Source organism: Castanea sativa, chromosome 6 (assembly GCF_040712315.1).
Source record: "Castanea sativa cultivar Marrone di Chiusa Pesio chromosome 6, ASM4071231v1".
NCBI classification, from domain to species: domain Eukaryota; kingdom Viridiplantae; phylum Streptophyta; class Magnoliopsida; order Fagales; family Fagaceae; genus Castanea; species Castanea sativa.
In genome coordinates this window covers 8,159,285-8,182,811 of record NC_134018.1, presented here as the reverse complement: position 1 = coordinate 8,182,811, position 23,527 = coordinate 8,159,285, and the positions used below count along the sequence as shown (strand labels likewise).

Genomic DNA, 23,527 nt, shown 5'->3' with positions numbered 1-23,527 from the left:
TTCCTAGGACATTATCTAAACACTCATTCAGACCAGAAAAAGGTACGTTTTACTTTTCCCAAAAAGTTGGAACTCGAAAAATATAGAGAGAAAACTAACTTTGCCATCGGAGGGTTTTTGGCCGGCAACCCCGGTCACCTTTTATTCATTTTCTTTCTTTTTCAGACCATCAAGAGAGCAAGTAGTCCTTTCAAGTTCGAAGCATTCAGCCTACTGATTTTCTTCGCATTATCAAAACCTATTATATCTTTGAAAAAAAAAATGCAAACCTTTGTGGGTCGTTTCCAACATTACTCCTGCCCTTAAATATTGTATCTCATCTTTTCATTTTTATTATTATTTATTGTATTATAGAGCTTAGTTTAGTCTAGCCCATCGGGGTTAGCCAAGTATACTTTACTTGTAGTATACTTATATTACTTGTACTTCACACATACTTAGTCTATATAAGGCACTTTATTGTACCGTGTTCTTCACATAGAATATACATCAATAGACAGACTATTCAGTCTTTCTCTCTCTCTCACTTTATATTCTTAACATGGTATCAGAGCCAATGCTCTGACTTTCTAGCACCTATGGTCTTCTCCGACGTCTTTTTGCTACCCTTGCCTTCGTCCAATACCCACTATCAAAAGCAAGTTAATGCTGTCAGACCTATAGCCCCTAAAACTCTCAGATCCAATCCTTCTATTCATCAAACTGCCAACCTAAACACATAGATTGATAGATTGCACAATCTCGAGTAAAACCCAACAAGAATAAACTCTATCTGGCATCACACACGCTCTCACTCGCCACTTGAAGGCCTAGTCTCATAGGAACACGCACCCACGCACCTAACACGACACAAAAGTAACTTGTTTTTTACTTTGTTAATGGCCACTTCCAAGTTATTGGTTTCGTGTTTGTCATAATTCCAACAAAGTGTAAATCACATTCTTGTTATGTGACTAAACTCTAATCGGATTAGACAAGTATAATTAAGGCTCATTGTAAGTACTCAAATAATCCAAATTCACCTGGTACATGCTCAATGTTGGTCTCAAGTCTCAAATGAGACCAACATTGACCATGTACCAGGTGAAATTGGATTATTTGAGTACTTACAATGAGCCTTAATTATACTTGTCTCAAGTCTCAAATGAGACCAACATTGAGCATGTACTAGGTGAATTTGGATTATTTAAGTACTTACAATGAGCCTTAATTATACTTGTCTAATTTTTTTGTTCAACTCACACTCATATCCGATTTAATACCAATAAAGTCAATGTGGAGTATTATAATTTCCTTTACTTAAAAAAAGCTACCTGCTACTACTACTTTGGTTTGGAAATTGTTGGTCACAACTACCTTAAAAAAAAAAGTGGAAATCATATATGCACTATGTCCTAAATAGGCTAGTCAAACTATAATTAGGAGTCTTCATAATTGTTTATATATTTCAAATCTACCTAGCAAACACTAGGCCCTCGTTTTGGAGGAGGGAATGAAATGGAATGGAAATGAATGAAAAATAATAATTTTAGAATATTCTTCCATTTCCTTGTTTGAGAGTTTTAATGGAGGGAATGGAAAGTTCATTCCCTTATTTGGGAGTTTAAGTAAGAGGGAATGAAATAGGTAGGAGGGAATACTCATTTCTTTTTATTTCCTTAAAATCTCAAATTTTCATTCTCCTCGAAATTGTGAGGAATGGAAGGGAATGAAGTTATATTTAATGAATTTTTTACTAAAACTCCCAAAATACCTCTATATGTTCAACCCCTTTATTTTAAAATAGGAGTCTAATAGTAATATTGTCATAAAATTATTCAATTATATTCTTTCTATGTTACTCCCAAACAAGATTACTTCCATTCCATTAATTTTCATTCAATTCAATTTCTTTATTTTAAAACATCCAATCAAGATTACTTATCTTCATTTTATCCCATTCATTTCTCTTGCTTAAATACATTCCATTCCATTCTATTCATTTTCATTACCTTATGATCATTTCATTTCATTTTATTCCATTCCCTCATGAACTCCCAAACGCATCCTAGATTTGAACCACATACTAATACAACCAAATCCTCCAAGCTATCACAATGTTTTCTTGTTTTTCTTACAATGTGTTTGAATAGAGGGGGAGGAGAGGGAATAAGAGATGGGAATGGGGATGAGATTCTAATGAACCCTATTTTGAGGTTTTTTAAAGTGGGAGGAGAGGGGTTCCTATAATAATAATGAAAAAATTGTTATTTTTTTCCTTTATAATTATAATTATAATTTATTTCTTTAAAATTAGCAAAGTAAGGATATTTTCATCAATTTCTATGATTAGTTTCCTCCCACTTAATTTTAAAAGTTTATATGTATATCTATGACTCTTCCCCCTACTTAATCTATCAAACATCCAAATAAAGATAATAAGTAACTATTATCCTCCCCCCCTCCCCACCACCCCCCTTTCCCACCCTCTACTTGATAAAATTTGTTTGAAAACTTTGAGAGAGATTCTTGTCTCATTGAATTGAAATAAGCAACTTTGTTATATATATATACACACACACACACACACACACACACACACACACCAAAAACATCCTCTCCTTCCAAACTTTTAAACCTATTATTAGTGTTTTTTTGTTAAAAAACAATTTCTAAATTTTTTAGAAAAGCATATAAATCACCAAATCCAAAACTACACAACCATTTAGAAATTACTAGCTTGTAATCCCACGCATATGCATGGATATATTTAAAAGATACAGATTAAAATGCATAGTATAATTCTTACATATATAATTTAAATATTATTGATAGTCATTCTTATATATTTTTTTAACTATTTAAAAAGTCTTGTAAGAATGTTAATAGGTAGAAAATGTAAATTGTCCATTTTAAAAATATTTTTATGTTCATTAATTGTAGACTCTTTGGTTTTTGTATACAATAACTCACTTGAAAGGAGATTTATGATATAGTCTCACATTTGAATCCAAAATTAAGAAATAAAACCCTCTCTAAAAAATAAATAATTTAGGACAAATGACACAAAATTGGATTTCAATTGTATAATCTAATTGGATTTTCTCTAAATTATATATATATATATATATATATATATATGACTATTAAATTTGAATTTGCTTTTAGTTATACAAAAAAAAAAAAGCTCATAAATATAAAATCATTCAAACTCTCTCTTCCTCTAATTTTCTATATAGTATTAGATATATGATTATATTTTTTATGTTTTATATATATTAGACTCCTCGTTTTCTATACTAAATTAACTCATGCACAAAAATTAAAATCTGTTGATTAGATGGGACATATATATATATATATATATATATATATATATATATATATAAGGGCAAGTATTACTTAGAAAGCCCAAAAGAGAAAAGGACTAAGGTCCAAAGAGTTTAAAACAATGAATTTATAGAGAAGGCTAGAAATTGAACTCCAAGGTGTTGGACAGTAATCACAGTAGGCTAAATGACATTTGAAAGCAAGAATAAGCAGTTCAATGCAAAGAAAATCCTACTCGGCAAAGTCCGAGGGTGGTAGTTGTATATTTCTCTCAAACTTAAGCACAATTACAGTTCTTGAGTGTACAATGATTTTTCTCTCTCTAGATTGTCTCATGATCCCTTTGTAATGGAAATTTTCTTCTTTATATTCACCTTTATCACTTTATCTCAACCCTCCACGTGTAGATCAGATTGCTGATTTTGACACTTGTCCCATCAACACCTTTCTGAAATCTTCATGGGTAGCTGTAAGGCTAGAGGTTACTGTTCAGGTATCGTCTCTACATTAATGCGGTCAGAGAGTTAACTGCAGAGCATTCAATGCGGTGGTAGCAGCTTTTCTCTTAGATATTTTCCAGCTTTCCTTTGTCTTATTCCCTTTTGATACGTATTCTTACCAACATGATCGTCTGACGCTTTGTAGCCTTGATGAAAGGTTGGATCGCCGACCCTTACTTTGCTTAGTCGAGGAGATGTTCCTCCTAGGACTTTGTTCTCACTCCTTTACGACCAGACTTCTTCCCTAGCTTACCAATTTGCACGTCCTTATTGATGTCCACTTGTTCTCGAACCACTTAATGTTCTCGGACACATCCCATGACCAAATATCCTTTTCTAGGTCTTTTGTCCCTACAATATATATATATATATATATATATATATATATATATATATATATATATATATATATATATATATATATATATATAGACGACTTATAAACTTGAATTGTTTTTAGTTCTATAAAAAAAGGCTCATAAATATAAAATCATTTTAAAATTATGTTTTTTTTTTATAATTTACTTATATTGGACTCCTCATTTTTTACACTAAATTAACTCATTTGGCACAAAAATTAAAAAAACTTAGATTAAATAGGATACATGTCACAAAATCAAACTCTAATTGAAATATAATTTTTACATTGAATTAACTCACTTGGCACAAAAATTTAAAAACTTAGATTACATGGGACACATGACACAAAATTAGACTCTAGTTAAATTTCAATTTAAAATTTAATTGAATTTTCTCTCAATTTTACCTATTATTATATATTATAGATGATGAAAATGAAATGTTTTTGAAGTTCAATCTTATATTGGAGAGAGTTATCATTTTTTTTTGAGAGAGGTATCATTTATTATGCAGAATAGATGGGTCAAATTATGATAAACAGGTCAGCATAGCGTAAACATTAATAAGGTGAATTTGGATCATTACGAGTTAAGTGAGTTAGTTCAAATTCAACTCGTTTGCTAAGAATGTCTAAAAAATGTGTACTTGTTTTATCCATAAAACTATATCACAAAAAGCAAACCTATTATATCTTTGAAAAAAAAATGCAAACTTTTTTTTTTTTCTTATTATGTATTTGTCGAGTTCGTGGGTGGTATCCAATATTACTCCTGCCCTTAAATATTGTATCTCATCTTTTCGTTTTATTATTATTTATTTTTGAGAACCATTGCATCTTTTAGTTAAATGAATGATTATAATTTATAACAGATTTTAAAATTTGTTCTTGAAAACATCATAAAATTGCTTTGTAAGAATAAGAACATTTGTGTATGTTGTCAATATGAAAACACCTCTGGAAATGTTGTAACTCAAAAAACCATACATTGAAAACAAAAAAATCAAAAGGATACCATTATTGTAAGAGTCAAACCTCATATTACCTAGACCCAGGGGCGGAGGGAAGGGGGGGCGAGGGGGGGCAGGTGCCCCCCCTGAACTTTCAATTTTTTTTTTTTTTACTGATATGATAATGTATTTACCCCTACACAAAAGACAAAAAAACTTTTCTATTTATTGGGAATAAACAACTACATGGTTCAAAATTTAACAACCTTAACTAATAGAACTCTAAAACTATTATAACTTTAATATAAAACTATTGGTCCCACTTAGTAATGATTAAAAGAAAAGAAAAAGAAAAAAAACCTACTGCTAATGCTATATGCCAATACGGAATAGGAATCACACCAGCCTAATACTAATAGAACTTTTTTGTTTTTTATTGGAGTACTAATACTAATACTAATAGAACTCTGGAAAAAAAAAATGTGTATATCTAATACAGTATAAAGCACGCCTCCCATAAATAAAAAAAAAAGTTCTTTAGATTTTTTTAAAAATTAAGTAAGGGGAGAATAATTAATTTTTTCATAATTTGTAATTTTGTTAATATAATAAGAGTAAATTTAATAATTCATTTGGTTCAGCACTTCTAAACTTTGCCCTCCTTCAAAATCTCTCCAATTTTGGGGAATTAAAAATGAGGGGTTAGAACTCATCCAAACCCTCCCAAATCCTTCCCCATTCTTTCTTAAAAAATATCCAAATAAGGTAATTTAACTTACTCTTCCTCTCTCTACTCTACTTCCTTGTACTCACCTTCCATCTAAACAAGCTATTAGAGTTTCTGTTGAGTTTTTAAAAGCATTCAAGTCATTGAGTCACATTTAAATATTCACAGGTATATTGCATACTCTTAATATTCATATTTAAATTTTTTAAGATTAGTTTTTTACTTTCAATTTTATCTTTTAATCTTGCCCCTCCTGACCTAAATTCCTGGCTCCGCCACTGCCTAGACCTAAAAAAAAAAAAAAAAAAAACCTCGAATTATATAACAGTGACTAATGAAGTTTATAAACAAGCTGTAGCCTGTGCCTTGTGGGCTTCACAAAGTTCAGCTTAAATCAGTTAAATGGGTGCTTGGACCCTTCCCCATATTCTCCATATTTGGACATGGATATTTTCTTTTTTTAAAGAGACGAGCACATCTCTAACTTTAACCCAAAAAAAGTATTGGGCAAAAAAACAAAGCACTAAACATGGAATATGCTGGCCTAGATCCTTGTCTAGCCAAGCTTGTGATTGGGAAGCCATCCCCATCTGAAAATGTGCAAAAACCTCTTTGAGTTAACCCAATGAACTCAATGGACTATGCCCCCCCTTGTGTTGGAATAAGTTTTGAGTAACTGTACGTCCAAGTCTCTAAAACTATGCCAATTTTAGAATGGAAAGTGCCACAATGTTTGCGCACTAGGCCTTTAATCGTTGCTGACACATGGGAGTACATCACCTACAGCCTCTTAATATGCAATGTGCGCAATGTTCCTAGACTAAATGCCATCTAATAAAAATGAACACATCAGACTCCACTTTCGACAACTCTGAAGTTTGTTTGAATCTCTAGAGTTCATTGGTGGAAGCTTGTTTTGTTTCCTAAAGTAGTGTTTTACATTAAGTATGTTTTTCTAATCATATGGTTGGTAATGAAGAATAGGCTTACTGACAACCCGAGAAAGATTGACTATTGTCGGGTTATGCAGATGACAGCTTATGTACTTTCCACGGAGCTAGAATTGAGTATGAAAAATAACGTGTGTTTTAGGAGTAATTCTTAGGTACTTTTGGATTACGGAAAATTGTGCTCCTTCCTTTCATATTCATGGTGGGATCCATTCCTGGAGTATGGAGAATGATGCTCATTCTTCTCATTTATGGTGGGATCCACTCATTATATTCATAGTGGAGTCCACTATAAATGTGAGAGGAGAGAACACCATTTCTCCATGCTCTGAGAGTACCTAAGAATTTCCATGTTTTAGATGTTCATTCTCTAGAAAGATTTGGTTGGAGATCTACATGATGAGTTTGATTAATAGGCAGGTAAGAATAACATGCAGACATGATAGGCTTTTGAATGGGAAATAATGAAGCTTAAAGGGAAGATGTTGCAGCTTGTCATACGTAAACAGCAGGGAATGCGTGATACTGAGATCAATATTAAGATCTTCCTCACATTTGGAATTTGAATTGATCAATATGGAAATATTTAATGAAGGTGAAATTGTTGGAGCTATTCTGCAGAATGTGAGATACAATCTGTCTTTGCGTAAAAAAAAAAAAATAAAATAAAATAACAAATTCAATTCAAAATAGGGTGTTCTGTAGTTTTTGGAACATTCCTTTGGTTGTTTTTGATAGAAGCTAAGTGAATGTCTATTTCTTGCAGCTCAGCTGTTGGCATGTGAATTGTGAATTGTTATGTTATTGCATCTTTAGTTGTAAAGTGTTTGCACACGTTTGTTGTACTTTTAGATTTGGTGAATAAAATTGCCATTCATTAAATTGAAAGGAAAAATTAAATATTTACCCTATGGTTTATACCTTATGTATTTGCCTTATGGTTTATACTTTATACCTCTCTCTTCTTAGGTGATGGTCTTTGAGCTTGTCCTTTTTTGCTTGAAAGGTGGATAAGGGTGCTACTCATTTTAAATAAATTTTATTATTTAATTAATATAGCATTTAAATTTAAAATAACATACACTAAATACATTTAAAATTTGGAATAGTTAATCCAAATTATAAAATGAAGAGAATTACAGTTGATCTATTTGTGATCCTTTTGCTTGTATAATTTAAAAGTGCCGTAATGTTCTAGTTGATCTATCTTGTATAATTTCTTGTCTTCAAATAAAGGATTTCATGAGTTCAAATCTCGTCTACACTAATCAATTGATATTTGGACTTCATGATAAAGAAAAATAATCGTACAAAAAACACCATAGATGCCATGGATCTAATTCTATCATTGCAAGGTGAAAGAACACTAGGTTTCTTTGAAAAATGAATAAATTACTTGAAGGGGTGACTTAATTTATGGCATTTGCTTACTTCGCCTGCATCTCAAGTTATTAGACTAGGACAAGATTCAAACTTAGTGTGCGTTTGGATACCGCTTATTTTGCTGAAAACTGAAAACAATATAAAAATAATTTCCGGTTATTGTTCACATGAATAGTGCACCAGGCACTAGTAAAAAAAAAAAGAAGTCAAAAACACAGACTCTCAGAACGCAGACGCCAATTCAAACGCACCCTTACACTTGATGAGTCTATAAAATTTGGAAGGGAAAAGTATTGCAATGTTCACACCTTTTTATTTTTTATTTTTTAAATACGACAGTATTTTAAATCTGTGGCATTTTTTTATTATAATTTTATTTTATTATCAAATCAAAATATCAATTAATTTTTAGTCTAGATAGAAATAAAATCCTATATCTCTTATTTAGTAAATATTTCATGGACCTGAGATAATGAACAAACGAAGGAAACCTTTCTTATGGAATATGGGCCGTAAAGTGGAGGAAAATTAGCTAATGAGCTGGGCTGAGCCCTTGCCTCCAATTCTTTTTTCAAAGGTTGGTCCAGGATAGGCACATTGTTCAGGCTTGGGCTAAAACTAGCCAATGTCGATTCATGGTACTATTGCAAGTTACAAACCCAGTCTAGCCTAGCTGTTGTAGGCTTTGGTACTGTTTCCTCGTCAAGTTTATTGACAATTGACAAATAATTGTCCAAATAACATAATATTATTGGGTTGTTCAAACTAGTTTTTACTATGACTTTTGTCCTCCAAAGTTGACAAATTTTACTTTCATTCATATGTATTTAATTATGCTAATTTAATTGTGCATGTTAAAATACTTAATATTTTTTTTTAAAATTATGCCAATTTAACTGTTATAATTTTTACTGTATTGTTGATATGCAGTTGTTAGGTTTGTGACACGTATAGAAAATGTGCAACAGTTGTTAGGCTTTTAAAAAAGAAAAAGAAAAAAAATCAAGTAGACAGATTTTATTAACCAAAAAAAAAAAAAAATAGAGTGAACAATTAGAAAGAGAATTGGAGAGTACTCTTCAAATCAAGGAAGAAGAGAGGATCCTCCATCTCTATTGAGGGTCCTCTAATATTTCAATGATCTGGAGTAGATTAAGACTGTGTTAAGTTTAAGGGGACTATATTCAGTTGTTGCCGTCTCAAAATTTCAATAAATTCCAATGCGTAATTAGAGGCTTGATGCAGGGCATTTCAAGTAGTTGCATTGTAATCCTCTTGTAACTAATAACTAATTTGTTAGTTAGTTAGATGATTGCTTAAGCTTTAGCCAATAAGATTTAGACATTTGTTATGATCCTAATATCCCACATGGATTAAGTGTAAGCTTAACCATATGTTTATAAGCTCTTAGGCACCCTTCTCTTGCAAGCTGGTTTTCAAAGGTGAGTTCTATCTATAGGTTTATAACAACATTTGTCAAACATCAAAGGCTATCAATGTCAAACAACTAGTATAAGTACCATATTGTTGTTACTTTGTGATCAGTTTTTAAAAACATTTACACAGATTAGCACTCCTTAATCAATTCTTAGCCTAAACAATAGCCCCTTAACATCCTTGCATCAAGGCCTATTGAGCTAGAATGAAGTTATTAGTTTGAGTATAAAAAAAAATGTAAATTGTAAAGTACATCCTTAAATTTTAGGGTTGCTTGGATTTTATATCCTGAAATTTATCTTAGTTAGCAAAAGCAATCCTTTCGTTAGTGGACTCACGTACATGACCCTTAAGTAATGTTAGGACATATGTGATTCATGTTAGGAACATATGTCAACATTTTATGTAATTGGCTAATCCTTTGACAAAATGCACTTTACTTGTATTTGGGTAGATCTAGGATATGTTTAATACTTCAAGAAACAAGATTTCAAGTTCAAGTGTTAAAGACATGTAAGTCTGTCCAAGATTCAAGTATTGAAGTGTAATATTTTAAATCTCAACAGCTAGTATCTATCGAGGTTTAAAAGTTATCTAAGCACGAAACTTGATAGTTGCTCGACAGATAGGGTATCTGTTGAGATTTATGAAAAACAGATTTTCAGTTCTGATTTTCATCCAATCCATGAATGTATGTTTGCGATTTCTTTTCTTACAACCCTAAACATATATAACGATTATTTTAAGGGCCGTCAAAGGCTGTGCGAGTATTAAACAAAGTTTTGTTCATGCAAATTGTGACCAGAGACAGCATTTGCCCTAATTCTTCTATCTCTTAAAGAAGCTGCTGTGTTTCTACACCGTAGGATTTTGTGATTAAACAACTTCATGATCTTTATCGTGTGATGAACAGAAGAACTTTGCAGCCAACATCCTTCTAAAGTTGGTGATTAAGTCGCGTATTGGGATCCGCGCATCTTTTGATTAGTCACGTACTGGGAGCCATGCAATACAATGCAAGATTGTCACTGCAGAACAAGTTCAATCGGGTATTGGGGTAAGGGTTCAACTGTAAGTTGGTATAAGGTACTAGGATTCCTTTACTTGTAACTGCTTGTTATGATAATTGTGAATTCTTGGGAGTGGTGACCTTAAAATCACCCAGTAGGGTTTTTGCCTCGGAGGTTTTCCCCATTCGTAAACAAATCACCGTGCCAACTTTTATTTTTTGCTGCATTATATTTTAGTTGGTGATTTGTTTGTATTGTCACGTACATTGTATGTTAATTTGATGAGTTAAGAAACTTGGATAATTAATCAATTAATTCATCACAAGGGGGTCAATACATTCTTGGCTATCAAGTAACACACTAGCGTCCAATGCATAATTTTTTTGCCATGTAGATGGGACTACTTTTGCTAACAAAGGTAAACTTTAGGGTGTAAAATCCAATTAACTCATACTTTGGGAGTGGACTTTGTAACTTTCCTTTTAAAATACCAAAAACTTGAAATTTAAAATTTTAAACATGAGACGATTACTGATATTTTTTGATAGTATTGAAATTTTGCATGTATGAAGAGTATAAGGAAAGTTAATTCTATGATGAATTTGTCAAAATAAAAAATTATTGAGTTGTGTAATTTTGCAACAAATTACGCCCAGTCTAACTTAAATCTCACTTCATAATTGCATATTATTTATTATATAATTCAACACTCATGTTTTGCATATAATTTTAAAATTGAAAAATACTTGAAATTAATTTTTTTAAAATGATGAAATAGTTATTGTTCTTCAATCATATTGATATTTGTAAGTACGAAGAGTGTAACAAAATAATGTAATTTAAAGTTTGATTTGTCGAAATATTCCTTAAAAAGAAGAAGAAAGAATAATTTAACATTAACATCATAAAAAAGAAGAAGAAGAGAAAGATCACACGTAACTTAAATTGATCATTTTTCCCATAAAGTGAGCCATTGAAAAGAAGAAGGAAAAATATCTTTATAATATGTAGGGCTTTCCGGTAAATTAGAGTACATACACAGAGGCAAAGCCTTAAATCAAAATAAGTTTATATTGCAAAATATATCCCTAAAATTTGGAGTTACTTAGATTTTACACCTTACAATTTACCCCCATTAGCAAAAGCAAACCCTCTGTTACACGTTAGATGCCAACGTGTCATTTGAAAGTTACATAGGCGAATCTACTAATGGAAGATCTGGTTTTGCTAATAGAGGCAAACTTTAAGATGTAAAATCTAATTTTTTTAAATTTCAAGATATAAAATCTAAATAACCCCAAAATTTAAGATTGTAATTTGCAATTTACTCTAAAAAAATCCCACATACTTTTTTTTTTTTAAATCTCAAACAAAAAGAATTAATTTTTTTTTCAGAAAAGTCTTTAAGCATGCCCAACACCCGTGAAAAAAGGCTTGTGTGTGTGTGTGTGTATAATGTAAAACTTGAATTTTAATTGGTGTGAAAGACCAAAAATATGGTCAGTTTGAAGTTTAAGCTATTAAAATTTATGAAATATCCATAACATTTTTACAACCAATTAATGGTAAATATTGTTATTTGTGGACAAAAAACTTTTTTTTTTTTTTTTCTGGACAAAAAGTTGAAGCTTCCACCTGTAATATCATGACAGAGCTTGTGAGATCTATACTATTAGTCTACGCTACAAAAACATGTCAACTTTGCAATCAAGCAGGAGGATAGGCCACTTTTGAAATATTTGGATTTTCAGGCAAGATCAACAAGTCACAAGACACTTCACAGGAAATTGACACTTCCAGCTCTAATATAACAGTCCTAGGACTAATTCGGTGAAACAAAGCATGTAAAGATAGGGTTGTCCGGTTGTCTAAACTAATTGTTAGAGAATGACAATAACTTAACTGTTGTTCTATCTGATAAGGTAGTTCAGGAAGAAAATTTTTAGGCTCTCAATGCATTACTTTTAAAATAGAAGTTTTGGCAATTTATTTACATTTGGTTCATGGTTTGCTTTTTGTTCATATTTGACGGGCCTGCACTCAAACTTGTTACTAGATCTTGCTGCTTTTAGCTCAGCAACTACTCTCTCAAGCCTGCTTATTCGAGCCTCAAGCTCCAATCCTGGCATCTCAGTTTTGCAACTACTACTGCTTTCCTTATCATTGTCTTTGACATGCACTGCAATGTTGGTTGGAATTGGATGTCCCACTTCTCTCACAGTTACATCTACCAGATTTTTCTCTGCTTCACCCATTGAACCTTCACTCTTGATGTCCTTTGCCTCTGGTTTCATCAGCAAGTCATTTTTAGGAGCTCCATCATCTGCTGTTGAGTGTTGACATTTTTTGAGATAAAGAGACTGGCAAAGGCTTATCATCAATAACCAGTCTTTTCTCCCTCAAAGTTCCCAGAGTTTAGTTTCCTTGACAGTGTCCACTTTAAAACGTTCTACTGAAAAACTAGGTGGAAAGAAGACATTGTAATTTTCCATATTTCCAAAATAAACTCGAAGAATTCTTTTTGAATCTCTAGGCCGGGTAACAAAATTCTTAATTTCATCTTTCGGGGAAGACATTGATTGCTTCCACCACTCAAAGTATCCCATGGTAACATCTGCCTCAAAAAGGTGTGGTGGTATGTACAATTTTGCATCTCCAATTGACCTACTGTAATGGCTCCAAGCAATACCCGGGCTCATATTGTATCGAGCAACATGACCCGGAAGATCTTGATCAATTCCAAATTGCAATGCAACTCGGTGTGGGAGGTACTGTTGAATGCAGTGCAGTCCAGGAAGCTCATTGACTCTTAAGCATCGAGCAAACGACGCCAACTCTTTGTCCAAAGCAGCATCAATTGTCACTCACTGTTCTTTTTCTCCATAAAACTTAGGAAACAACCAGTTATGATTGACTGCTATAGCATAAGGGCGCCATTGAAAACTTTCTCCTGCAGAGTCTATAGCCAACCTCACATTCTCAGTACTCACTTTTTTCAGTTTAGACCAACGGGCAAGCCTTGGATCACATTGTGTGATGGATAATAGGACTTGGCCGTAGTGCTGGGAATCTCTCCCAAGCCCAAAGCTGGACAAATTGAAAAGGTACAGAAAGATTAACCTCTTCAGTATCCAATTTTGTTGAGGCAACTAATTTCTCTTTCAGCAAACCCAAATCTGTATAAATACTGGAAAGGATTGTTGGAGCAAGCGCAATTCGAGTTCCTCTAGCCAAGAGTATTGCAATTGGAAAATTTAGCTTTTCAATGCGACACAGAGGCATAGGGAAGACAAACCTAGACAACCAATATGAAAGGAATGCTTCATGCTCAACTTTACTCCCACTCCCCATAATATGTTCCAATTAGGCATGCTGACCAGGGTTGAAGCAACTGTACGAAACTGTTTTGTGTGCTTCAAGCAAGATTTCATAGATTTCTTCCATCTCTTTGGTAAGAAGAGGGCTTAAAACAGAGTAGCCCCCTAAAGCCATCATATCTTCCAAAGTCACAGTGGCTTCTCCCCAAGAGAAGATGAATGTGTTGGTCTTAGGACACCATTTTTCAGCAAGACTAAAGAGCCAAATCTTGGTGTTTAGAGATAAAATATTTGGAGCCCATTATTGATTCATATATTCCAACTTCCTTCCATTTGGATTGGTACTTAGAATGCAAGCTTGCAACCCACATTTTCCACTTCTCATCTGTACAATGCCAACCTTTGAAATGAAGCTTAAGAGGCAAATTTTCAATGTCAGAAATGGTGGGTTCAGTAGAGTGAAAAGGTGAAGGAAGTTCATCAATGGAAGACACGGAGGGTTTAAGAAAATGGGCTATTCTCAGAGTTGGGTTGCCACCAGTTGGTGACACCATGAGGTCCTCTCTCTCCTCAAAGATGGCATCTATTGGTTCAACCTACAACCATTCTTGGGGTATCAAGGTTTTTCACAAAGGACTAAATTCAAGATAACATATTCAACATATCACTTAAAAACTAGGCCCATGTTTGATTCTTAGGAAAATAACAGAAAGGAAAGGGCTTTATTACTGTTAGTGTATAGCTTAGACTAGATTAGCCTATTGGGCTTGGCCCAGTATACTATACTTGTAGTTTACTCATATTACTTGTACTACACACATACCTAGCCTATATAAGGCTTTCTATTGTACATTATTGTTTACATAGAATATACAGACTATTTAGTCTTTCTCTCTCAGTTTACATTCTTAATATGGTATCAGAGCCATTCCTCTGACTTTCTGGTTCCTGTGGACATCTCCGGCGTTCTTCCGCTGCCCTCGCCTTCATCTAGTAGCCACTATTAGAAGCGAGTCACCGTCGTCACGCCCACAGTTCCTGCAACTCTCGGATCTCACCGTTCTGTTCATCCAACTGTCAAAGCAAAGACATATAGTGACAGAACAGCCAATCCCGAGCAAAACCCAACCAAGAACAGCTAGAAAAGACCTCACACGCGCCCACACACGCCGCCTGAAGATTCTGACTGTCGAATACGCGCTACATGCGCCTCCACACGCCACCAGAGGTTCATCACCCGCTGCACGCGCCAGAACGAGATCCTCTACGCGCCTTCACTTGTGACACGTGCCTGAGACCATCCGCATCTGTCCACATTAGCCCTAGGCTGATGTCATCTTGCTTACGTCAGCGTCTGAGTCATCCGCCTATGTCAGCACACGCCAGCCGTTGACTTTGACCGTTGACCTTCACTGTTGACCGTTGACTTTTTTGGCCAAAGTCAAAATTTTTCAACATGACCTGTTTTGCTCAATTTTTAGCGTAGATTCCGATTTTGAGCTCCGTTTCTGCATTTGAGGTATCTAAATCTCAGTTTTTTGGTCATTTTCTTCATTATCGCTCCACAGAACGAACAAGATATCATACGTTCTATCACCATTATGTTGGATGGTCTTGCTAGCTATCATGCATGGTCTTAGAATATGACTGTCTTTCTCAAGGGTCGTAAACTGTGGAGATATGTGACTGGTTCAATTCCTAAGCTAGTACCAAAACCTAAATCCAAAGCCACAGCTGCTGAAGATGCCTCAAAGACCGCTGCTACAGTGGATGATTATGAAGAACGCCTAGAGGAATGGGAGAGTATTCAGAGTAAGATTTTGTCTTGGTTTATCAATACCTCTATTCCCTCCATTCATAATCTTCTTCCTCGTCTCGAGACTGCTGAGGCAGATTGGAAATTTCTGGCCGATCACTATAATTGCACTAATGATTCAAGCTTGGAGTTCCACATTGAATCAAAGCTTTATCAAATGCACCAAGAGACAAGTCAGTCAATTTCTGATTATTATTCTCAGACTTCTACTATGTGGGAACAACTCTCTGCTGCAGATCCTTCCTTGGTGTGTTCTAAGGACATTGAGCTCTTTGTCAAATATCGGGATCGCTGTAAATTTATGCACTTCATGATGGGTTTACGTGAGGATTTTGAGCCTGCTAGGGCTTCTCTGCTGAGCCGGTCTCCTACTCCTTCTCTTGATGCTATAGTCAAGGAGCTCATTTTTGAGGAGAATCGTCGACCTACTTATCACATGCCATCATCATCTGATCATGTCTTGGCTACACCATCTCCACAGCCTCCTGTTGTTGCGTTCACTACTCCTCCACGAATAAACTTTGGGCGTCCCACCTCTCAGTCTTCCAAAGGTACTCGCTGCGAATTTTGTCATGCCAAAGGCCATGACATCTCAATTTGTCGCAAACTACAGAAATTTGTGCAAGAACAGAATAAAGCTTCTCTTCCTCGAGCAGCTGTTGTATGTCCTTCAGTTCCATCGGTTCCTACAGGTCCATCTTTGCCTTCCTCACTTACTACGGCTGATATTGAGGCAGTAGTTCAACAGGTTTTATCCCAAACTTCCACTGCCCTTTCTGTCACCTCAGGTAAACAACCTTGGTTTTTTGATACTGCATGTTGTAACCATATGACTCCTGATGAATCCCAATTTTCAGATAAGGCACCCTTAGAACACCCTATCACTATTTACACTGCTGATGGAACTCCTATGCCTGTTAGCCATAAAGGAACAATCTCTTCTCCTAGTTTATCCCTTAGTGACACATTTCATATTCCAAAGTTATCCCTCAATTTGCTTTCTGTTGGTCAACTTTGTGAATTAGGCGTAGACCTTCTATTTACTAATCATGGTGTGGATGTGCAGGATCCTCGGACGGGTCAAGTGCTTGGGACAGGGCATAAGGTTGGTCGCATGTTTGAGGTTCATGATTTGAAGATTCCTTCACAAATTGTTTTTGTAGCTGCTACCACTGCTACCCCCTCACCTGATTTATGGCATGCTCGTCTTGGTCATCCATCCTTATCTCGTCTTCAGTTGTTAGCTTCTCAAGGTCATTTAGGTTCAGTTTAGTTTCAAAAATTTGATTGTACTTCCTGTCATTTTGGCAAACAAGCAAAATTGCCCTTTAATAATAGTAACTCTTTTTCTTCTACACCTTTTGATCTTATACATTCTGATATTTGGAGTCCTGCACCTGTTCCCACTGAGGGGGGATCTAGATATTTTGTTGTATTTGTGAATGATTTTTTTCGATATACTTGGATTTATCTTCTTCACCATAGGTCTAAACTTGTGTCTATTTACCAAACATTTCATAAAATGATTGAAACACAGTTTAATCGCACCGTCAAAGTCTTTCGATCAGATAATGCCCAAGAATATAATGATAAATCTTTCCTATCCTTTTTAGACAGTCATGGTACACTTCCTCAGTGGTCTTGTTCTTACACCTCTCAACAAAATGGTCGTGCATAACGAAAACATCGTCAGATTCTTGATGTCGTCCGCACCCTTCTCATTTCTGCCTTTCTTCCTGAGCACTTTTGGGGTGAGGCAACACTCACTGTTGTGTACACCATTAATTGTATTCCTTTACCAACTACACGTAACAAATCACCATTCAAGCTTCTCTACAATCAAACCCCTGACTACTCCTCTCTTCGGGTTTTTGGTTGTGCTTGCTTTGTCTCTCTTCCTCCTCATGAACGAACAAAGCTCCAGCCTTGTGCTCGTCTCTATTGTTTCCTTGGTTATGGTGTCTCTCAAAAGGGGTTTCACTGCTATGATCCCATTTCTCATCGGCTTCGTGTCTCCCGTCATGTTGAGTTTTGAGAACATCGTCCTTTCACGAGTCTTCAGCAGTTTCCTGCATCCTCTTCCTCAGAGTCTCCCATTTTTACTGATCTTTTCCTCCCTCTCTATCCTGAACTTATGGAGGATTCTTCGACATTGGCTGCCTTTCCAGATGACTCATCTCCGGTTCTGTCCCCGGCACATGACCCGCCTGTCTTGGATCCTGTGGCACCACCCTTTCCTGAGTTACCTGTTGATCCTGAACTTCGTCGTTCCACCCAGGTAAGCATTCCTCCCCCTTATCTCACTGATTATCACTGCTCTTTTGCTCTTGCCACCCTCTATGAACCTCACACCAATCATGAGACCCATACTGACCCTCTTTGGCAGCAAGCTATGAACGAAGAACTAGACGCTCTTCATAAAAATCACACTTGGGATATGGTTGATTTGCCTCCTGGTTAGTCTGTAATAGGTTGTAGGTGGGTTTACAAGATCAAGACCAAGGTTGATGGATCTGTTGAACGATACAAGGCTCGCCTCGTTGCCAAGGGCTTTACTCAGGAGTATGGCATTGACTATGGGGAAACATTGACTATGAGAAAACATTTGCTCATGTTGCTCGCCTTACATCTGTCAGATGTCTCATTGCTGTGGCTGCTGTTCACCATTGACCTCTTTATCAAATGGATGTGAAGAATGCTTTCCTCAATGGAGACCTTCAAGAAGAAGTGTACATGCAACCGCCCCTTGGCTATCCACACTCAGGAAGTCAAGTTTGTCACTTTTGTCGTGCTCTTTATGGCCTTAAGCAGGCTCCTTGAGCTTGGTTTGAGAAGTTTAGCTCAGTTGTTACTCAGCAGGGTTTCACTTTGAGTCCTCATGACACTGCTCTTTTTGTCTGAAGATTCTCTGCTGGTATCACTCTTATTCTTCTTTATGTTGATGATATGATTATTACTGGAGATGATTCTGTAGGTATCCGCTCTCTTCAGCATTTCCTTAGTCAGCATTTTGAGATAAAAGATCTGGGCACTCTCAGCTATTTTCTTGGGCTTGAGGTTACCTCATCCTCTAATGGATACTATCTTTCCCAAGCTAAATATGCTTCTAATCTTCTCTCCAAAGCCGGCATCACCGACAACAAGACTGTTTCCACTCCCTTGGAATACAATGCAAAGCTCACACCTTTAGATGGTGAACCTATATCTGATACTACTTGTTATCGTCAATTGGTTGGTAGTCTGATCTATCTCACTGTTACTCATCCGGATATCTCACATACCGTGGGTATGGTTAGTAAGTTCATGGATGCCCCTCGTTCTATCCACACTATGCTGCAGTTCTTCAGATTCTCCGATATGTCAAAGGCACACTTTATCATAGTCACCATTACTCCTTTCGGTCTTCTCTCGAGCTTCATGCTTATTCAGATGCAGACTGGGTAGGTGATCTGACTGATTGATGCTTTATTACAGGTTTCTGTTTCCTGTTGGGTACTTCCCTTGTCTCATGGCGTAGCAAGAAGCAGGATGTGGTTTTCCGTTCCAGTAATGAGGCTGAGTATCATGCCCTTGCCGACACCACCTGCGAGCTTGTTTAGCTTCGTTGACTCTTGGCTGACATGGATGCTCCACAACCCACTGTCACTCCTCTTTATTGTGACAATCGTAGTGCCATCTACGTTGCTCATAATGATGTCTTCCATAAGTGCACCAAGCACATTGAGATTGATTGCCACATCACTTGCTAGCATCTCAAGAAAGGCAATCTCCAGTTGTTCTCCATCTCCTCTGCTGATATCTTCACCAAGACTCACCCGCTTAGTCGTCTTCGAGATCTTATATCCAAACTCCAGTTGGCTTCCTCCTTGCCACCTCGAGTTTGAGGGGGGATGTTAGTGTATAGCTTAGACTAGATTAGCCTATTGGGCTTGGCCCAGTATACTGTACTTGTAGTTTACTCATATTACTTGTATTACACACATACCTAGCCTATATAAGACTCTCTATTGTACATTATTGTTTACACAGAATATACAGACTATTTAGTCTTTTTCTCTCACTTCACATTCTTAACAATTATCACTTTGATGATCAAGAACTTTGAGGGATTCTTACGGAAGATGATGGATGGCTACCTGGCACCAGCTTATATTATCATTTTTCTTGACTCTTCAACCCTATCCTCTGCTTGGTTCCTGAGAAAATAAATGATGGACAATCCTTTCAATCTCCTTCCTGGAAAATGTGAGAAAGGAAAGAGCTTTACCTTCATTAATGAAGAAAAAAAACTTTTAGAATGGATTCTATGAAAGGTAAAAGCTGGTGGGTACTTCTTTACGATTCATATATGAGTTTCTTTTCTCATAAAAGTGCATTCTCTGTTTGGTTCCCTGAAAAGAAAGAACAGAAGTAAGGGAAAATCCCTAAACCTTGGGAGGGTTTTTCAATGTTTTCGGTGTATAGCATTGTGCTATAGCATGAGCATGAACCTGGCATGGTCGGTCAAATGGGAAATGGCACTGGGAAATATGTTTTTCTATAGTGCAATAGTATATGCAGTGGAATGAAGATTAGAAAGACTAATGTCACAGAGAGAATAATTTTCGCCATGTTTTTTATAACAATTAATTTAATCGGTTTTTAATTTATCATTTACCATTCACACGCTATTGAATATTTTGTGAAAAGTGTTGTCACTCTAAAATTGTTACTTTCTTGTTATGAAATAAAAGGGTTTGTTTAGCTGCTCCGAATTTTATGTTTTTTTTTTCTTTCTTTTTTAAGAATGGAAATTTTCATGTTTTTATGCAAAGTGACAGGTTGTTTTTGGATGTGAGTAAAAACGTAATTTCAATTATAGGTTCAAATTAGAACCAATAACAACTTATCAATTCTAATTTGTTGTGAAAATATTATGGACGTAACACTTTTTTTATACAAAATTATCATCCTATGCGTTAAGAGATTATGGATCCCAAGATGTTCAAACTCAATGTTGGCCCATCAGTCCCTAACCCACATGTATAGCAAATAATACAAATCCTACCCATAGTCATAGTGCAAGCTACATTAATATAGATTAATATCTTTAACACTATGAAATTCCAGACCACAAAAAAATGAAAAAGAAAAAAAAATTCATAATTTTTTTTGGTTGGTAATTAGGGCATATGATAAAAGGAAAAGGATGCTTAGGGCCACACAAAACAATAGTAGCAGACCAGACAAGTTCAAAGTAACAACATGAGATACATGATGAAGGGAAATTAGGCTTTTTCCCTTATTTTGCAAAAAAAATCTAGCAATATGTCTCTGTTCATTTTCTCCATGATGAGAAGAATTAAAGGTACCAAAAGAAACAAGTTCATTTTTGCCTCTTCGAGTGAGACAAATGGGCTTCTTTTAACAGTGTCAATTGTCAAGTGTTTAAAATTGTCAAGTTCATTTTTGTTGTGCTATTGTATTTGTATTTTTAGGGTCCGTTTCGATATCGCTGAAAATTGAAAACACTCTATCAAAATAATTTTTAAATATGTGAATAATACTGTGGGACCTATTTTAATGAAAATGTTGCTAAAAAAAGAGGTTTGTGAGTCCTGTGAATAGTGCACAAATCCACTGAATAGCACTGAAACGCACTTCTCAATAAAAAAAAACTGAAACGCAGACATACTGCATTTTAGCAGTATCCAAATGGATACTTAGTTGTCAAGTGTTTGCACACCTTTGCTGTACTACTAGATTTGGTGAATAAAATTGTCATTCATTAAATTAAAAGGAAAAATTAAAAACTAAAAACTAAAAATTAAAAATTAAAAATTGTGAATTGTTATGTTAGTGTACCTTTAGTTGTCAAGTGTTTGCACACGTTTGTTGTACTACTAGATTTGTTGAATAAAAATGTCATTCATTAAATTAAAATTAAAAATTCTTCACCAATCTATTGACCTTACGGTTTATACTGCACTCTTCTCAGGTGATGGTCATTGGGCTTGTCCTTTTTTGCTTGCAAGGGTTTAAGAGACGCTCTACCGTGCAGAACAAATAAGGATGCTCCTCATTTTAAATGAAATATTATTTTTAATTAATATATTATTGAAATTTCAAATAAAATACACTAATTTTGCATTTAAAATTTGGAATACTTTATGATGTCATAAATTTAATTATATTATTGCAAGGTGAAAGACCACTCGGCTTTTTTTCAAAAAAAGTACTTAAAGGAATGAGTTAACTTATTGCAAATTTGCCTACTTCCCCCATTATCTCAAGTGATTAGGCCTCATCATGCCGAGACAATAATTAGTAATTAGTTTTTAGTTGAAGCAGGAATCGGACCCAGATTTCTTGTTTGAGCAGAAAATACTTTACTAATCAAATCCTGGACCTTGGATTCTGTAAATATTTCATGGACCGTGAGATAGTGAAAGAATTAGAAACCTTTCTACTTAGGGACCGTGGAGTAAAAGTAGCTAATGAGCTGGGCTGAGCCCATGCCTCCAATTCTATTTTCAAAAGTTGGTCCGGTATAGGCACATTGTTCAGGCTTGGGCTGAAACTAGTGAGTGTTGATTCATGGTACTAGCTTTAAGCTTAGTACACGTTACAAACCCAATCTTGCCTAGCTGTTGGAGACTTGGTATTGTTTCCTTGTCACGTCTATAGCTCATGTTTCGTTTTTGTGCTGCCTCAAGGGTCACGATTATAGTCTTCGTGATTGACCATTGACAATTTTGGAGAGTAGTCACATGCAAATGACAAATTTTTATCCAAATAACTTAATCTATATGCATGTTGGGTTTTTCAAATTAGTTTGTACTATGATTTTGTTCTCCAACAATTAACAAATTTTTATCCAAATAACTTAATCTATATGCATGTTGGGTTGTTCAAACTAGTTTGTACTATGATTTTGTTCTCCAACAATTAACAAATTTCAATTTATTAACAAAAAATTAACCAAATAAAAACCAATGGTGTTTTGTGTCTTTTATTTTTGTTGGTAAATAAATGCATTCTAATGTATTAAAAAACAATAATTTTATGTATTTGTTTTCGTTAATAGTTTGTTAATACTATATATATATATATTTATTTGAAGTTTTTTTTTTTGTTTTTTGTTTTTTTTTTTGGTTTATATTTTGGCCCTCCTAACTTAAAATCCTAAGCCTGTCAAGAACAATGAGAAAAAGAATTGGAGAGTACTCTTCAAACCAAGGGAGAGGACCCTCCATCTCTTATGAGAGCCCAGCAAAAGCATGGACTACCCTGAAAACCTTATGACATTAACAGAAACTTTCCTAAAGCACATCGTGAGTTTGCTCATTTTCTAAAGCAATAGTTTGGGATCAGTACTACCAAATTCACCAGCATTCATCCTCTCACATTTTGATGATTCGGATTAGGTCAAGACTATGTTGAAGTTTAGGGGACTATATTTAGTTGTCGTTGTCTCAACATTTCCATGAACTTCAATGCGTAACTGGAGGCTTGATATAGAGAATTTTAAGTAATTGCATCCTAATCCTCTGGTAACTAATTAGTTAGATGATTGTTTAAGCATTAACTAATAGAACTTAGACACTTGTAAGCATCTAGAACTAGAAGACTACCAATGCCAAACAACTAGTATAAGTACCATATTGTAGTTACTTTGTGATCAATTTCTTAATACATCTACACAGATTAGCCTAGTGCTATTTTCAAGAAATGGATTTTTCTTAAGAAGGTTTTGTGACTTTTGTCACACGTTTTTTTCTTATTCTAAGC

At 35.0% G+C, this 23,527-nt stretch overlaps 2 protein-coding genes across 2 annotated transcripts; one reads left to right on the top strand and one right to left on the bottom strand.

Annotated features, from left to right (window-relative positions):
* Window positions 1-13,023: 13,023 nt before the first annotated feature.
* Window positions 13,024-14,495, bottom strand: LOC142639378 (uncharacterized). Its single transcript, XM_075813571.1, has 4 exons — window positions 14,311-14,495; window positions 14,022-14,195; window positions 13,733-13,919; window positions 13,024-13,395 (listed from the first exon to the last, which is right to left on the bottom strand). The coding sequence occupies exons 1-4, from the start codon at window positions 14,493-14,495 to the stop codon at window positions 13,024-13,026; spliced, it is 918 nt and encodes a 305-aa protein (XP_075669686.1).
* A 1,089-nt stretch (window positions 14,496-15,584) lies between these two features.
* On the top strand, window positions 15,585-17,030 carry LOC142639377 (uncharacterized). Its single transcript, XM_075813570.1, has one exon. The coding sequence runs from the start codon at window positions 15,585-15,587 to the stop codon at window positions 17,028-17,030; it is 1,446 nt and encodes a 481-aa protein (XP_075669685.1).
* The last annotated feature ends 6,497 nt before the right edge of the window (window positions 17,031-23,527 follow it).

What these genes read in the sequence shown, in the direction of transcription:
- LOC142639377 (XM_075813570.1), top strand. Translation starts at nt 15,585, where the DNA reads ATGACTGTCTTTCTCAAGGGTCGTAAACTGTGGAGATATGTGACTGGT.
- LOC142639378 (XM_075813571.1), bottom strand. Translation starts at nt 14,495, where the DNA reads ATGGTGTCACCAACTGGTGGCAACCCAACTCTGAGAATAGCCCATTTT. An exon ending in GAAGCACACAAAACAGTTTC is followed by an intron (nt 13,920 to 14,021) that starts GTACAGTTGCTT and finishes TTGGTTGTCTAG; the next exon opens with GTTTGTCTTCCCTATGCCTC. An exon ending in CTGAAGAGGTTAATCTTTCT is followed by an intron (nt 13,396 to 13,732) that starts GTACCTTTTCAA and finishes TGCATTCAACAG; the next exon opens with TACCTCCCACACCGAGTTGC.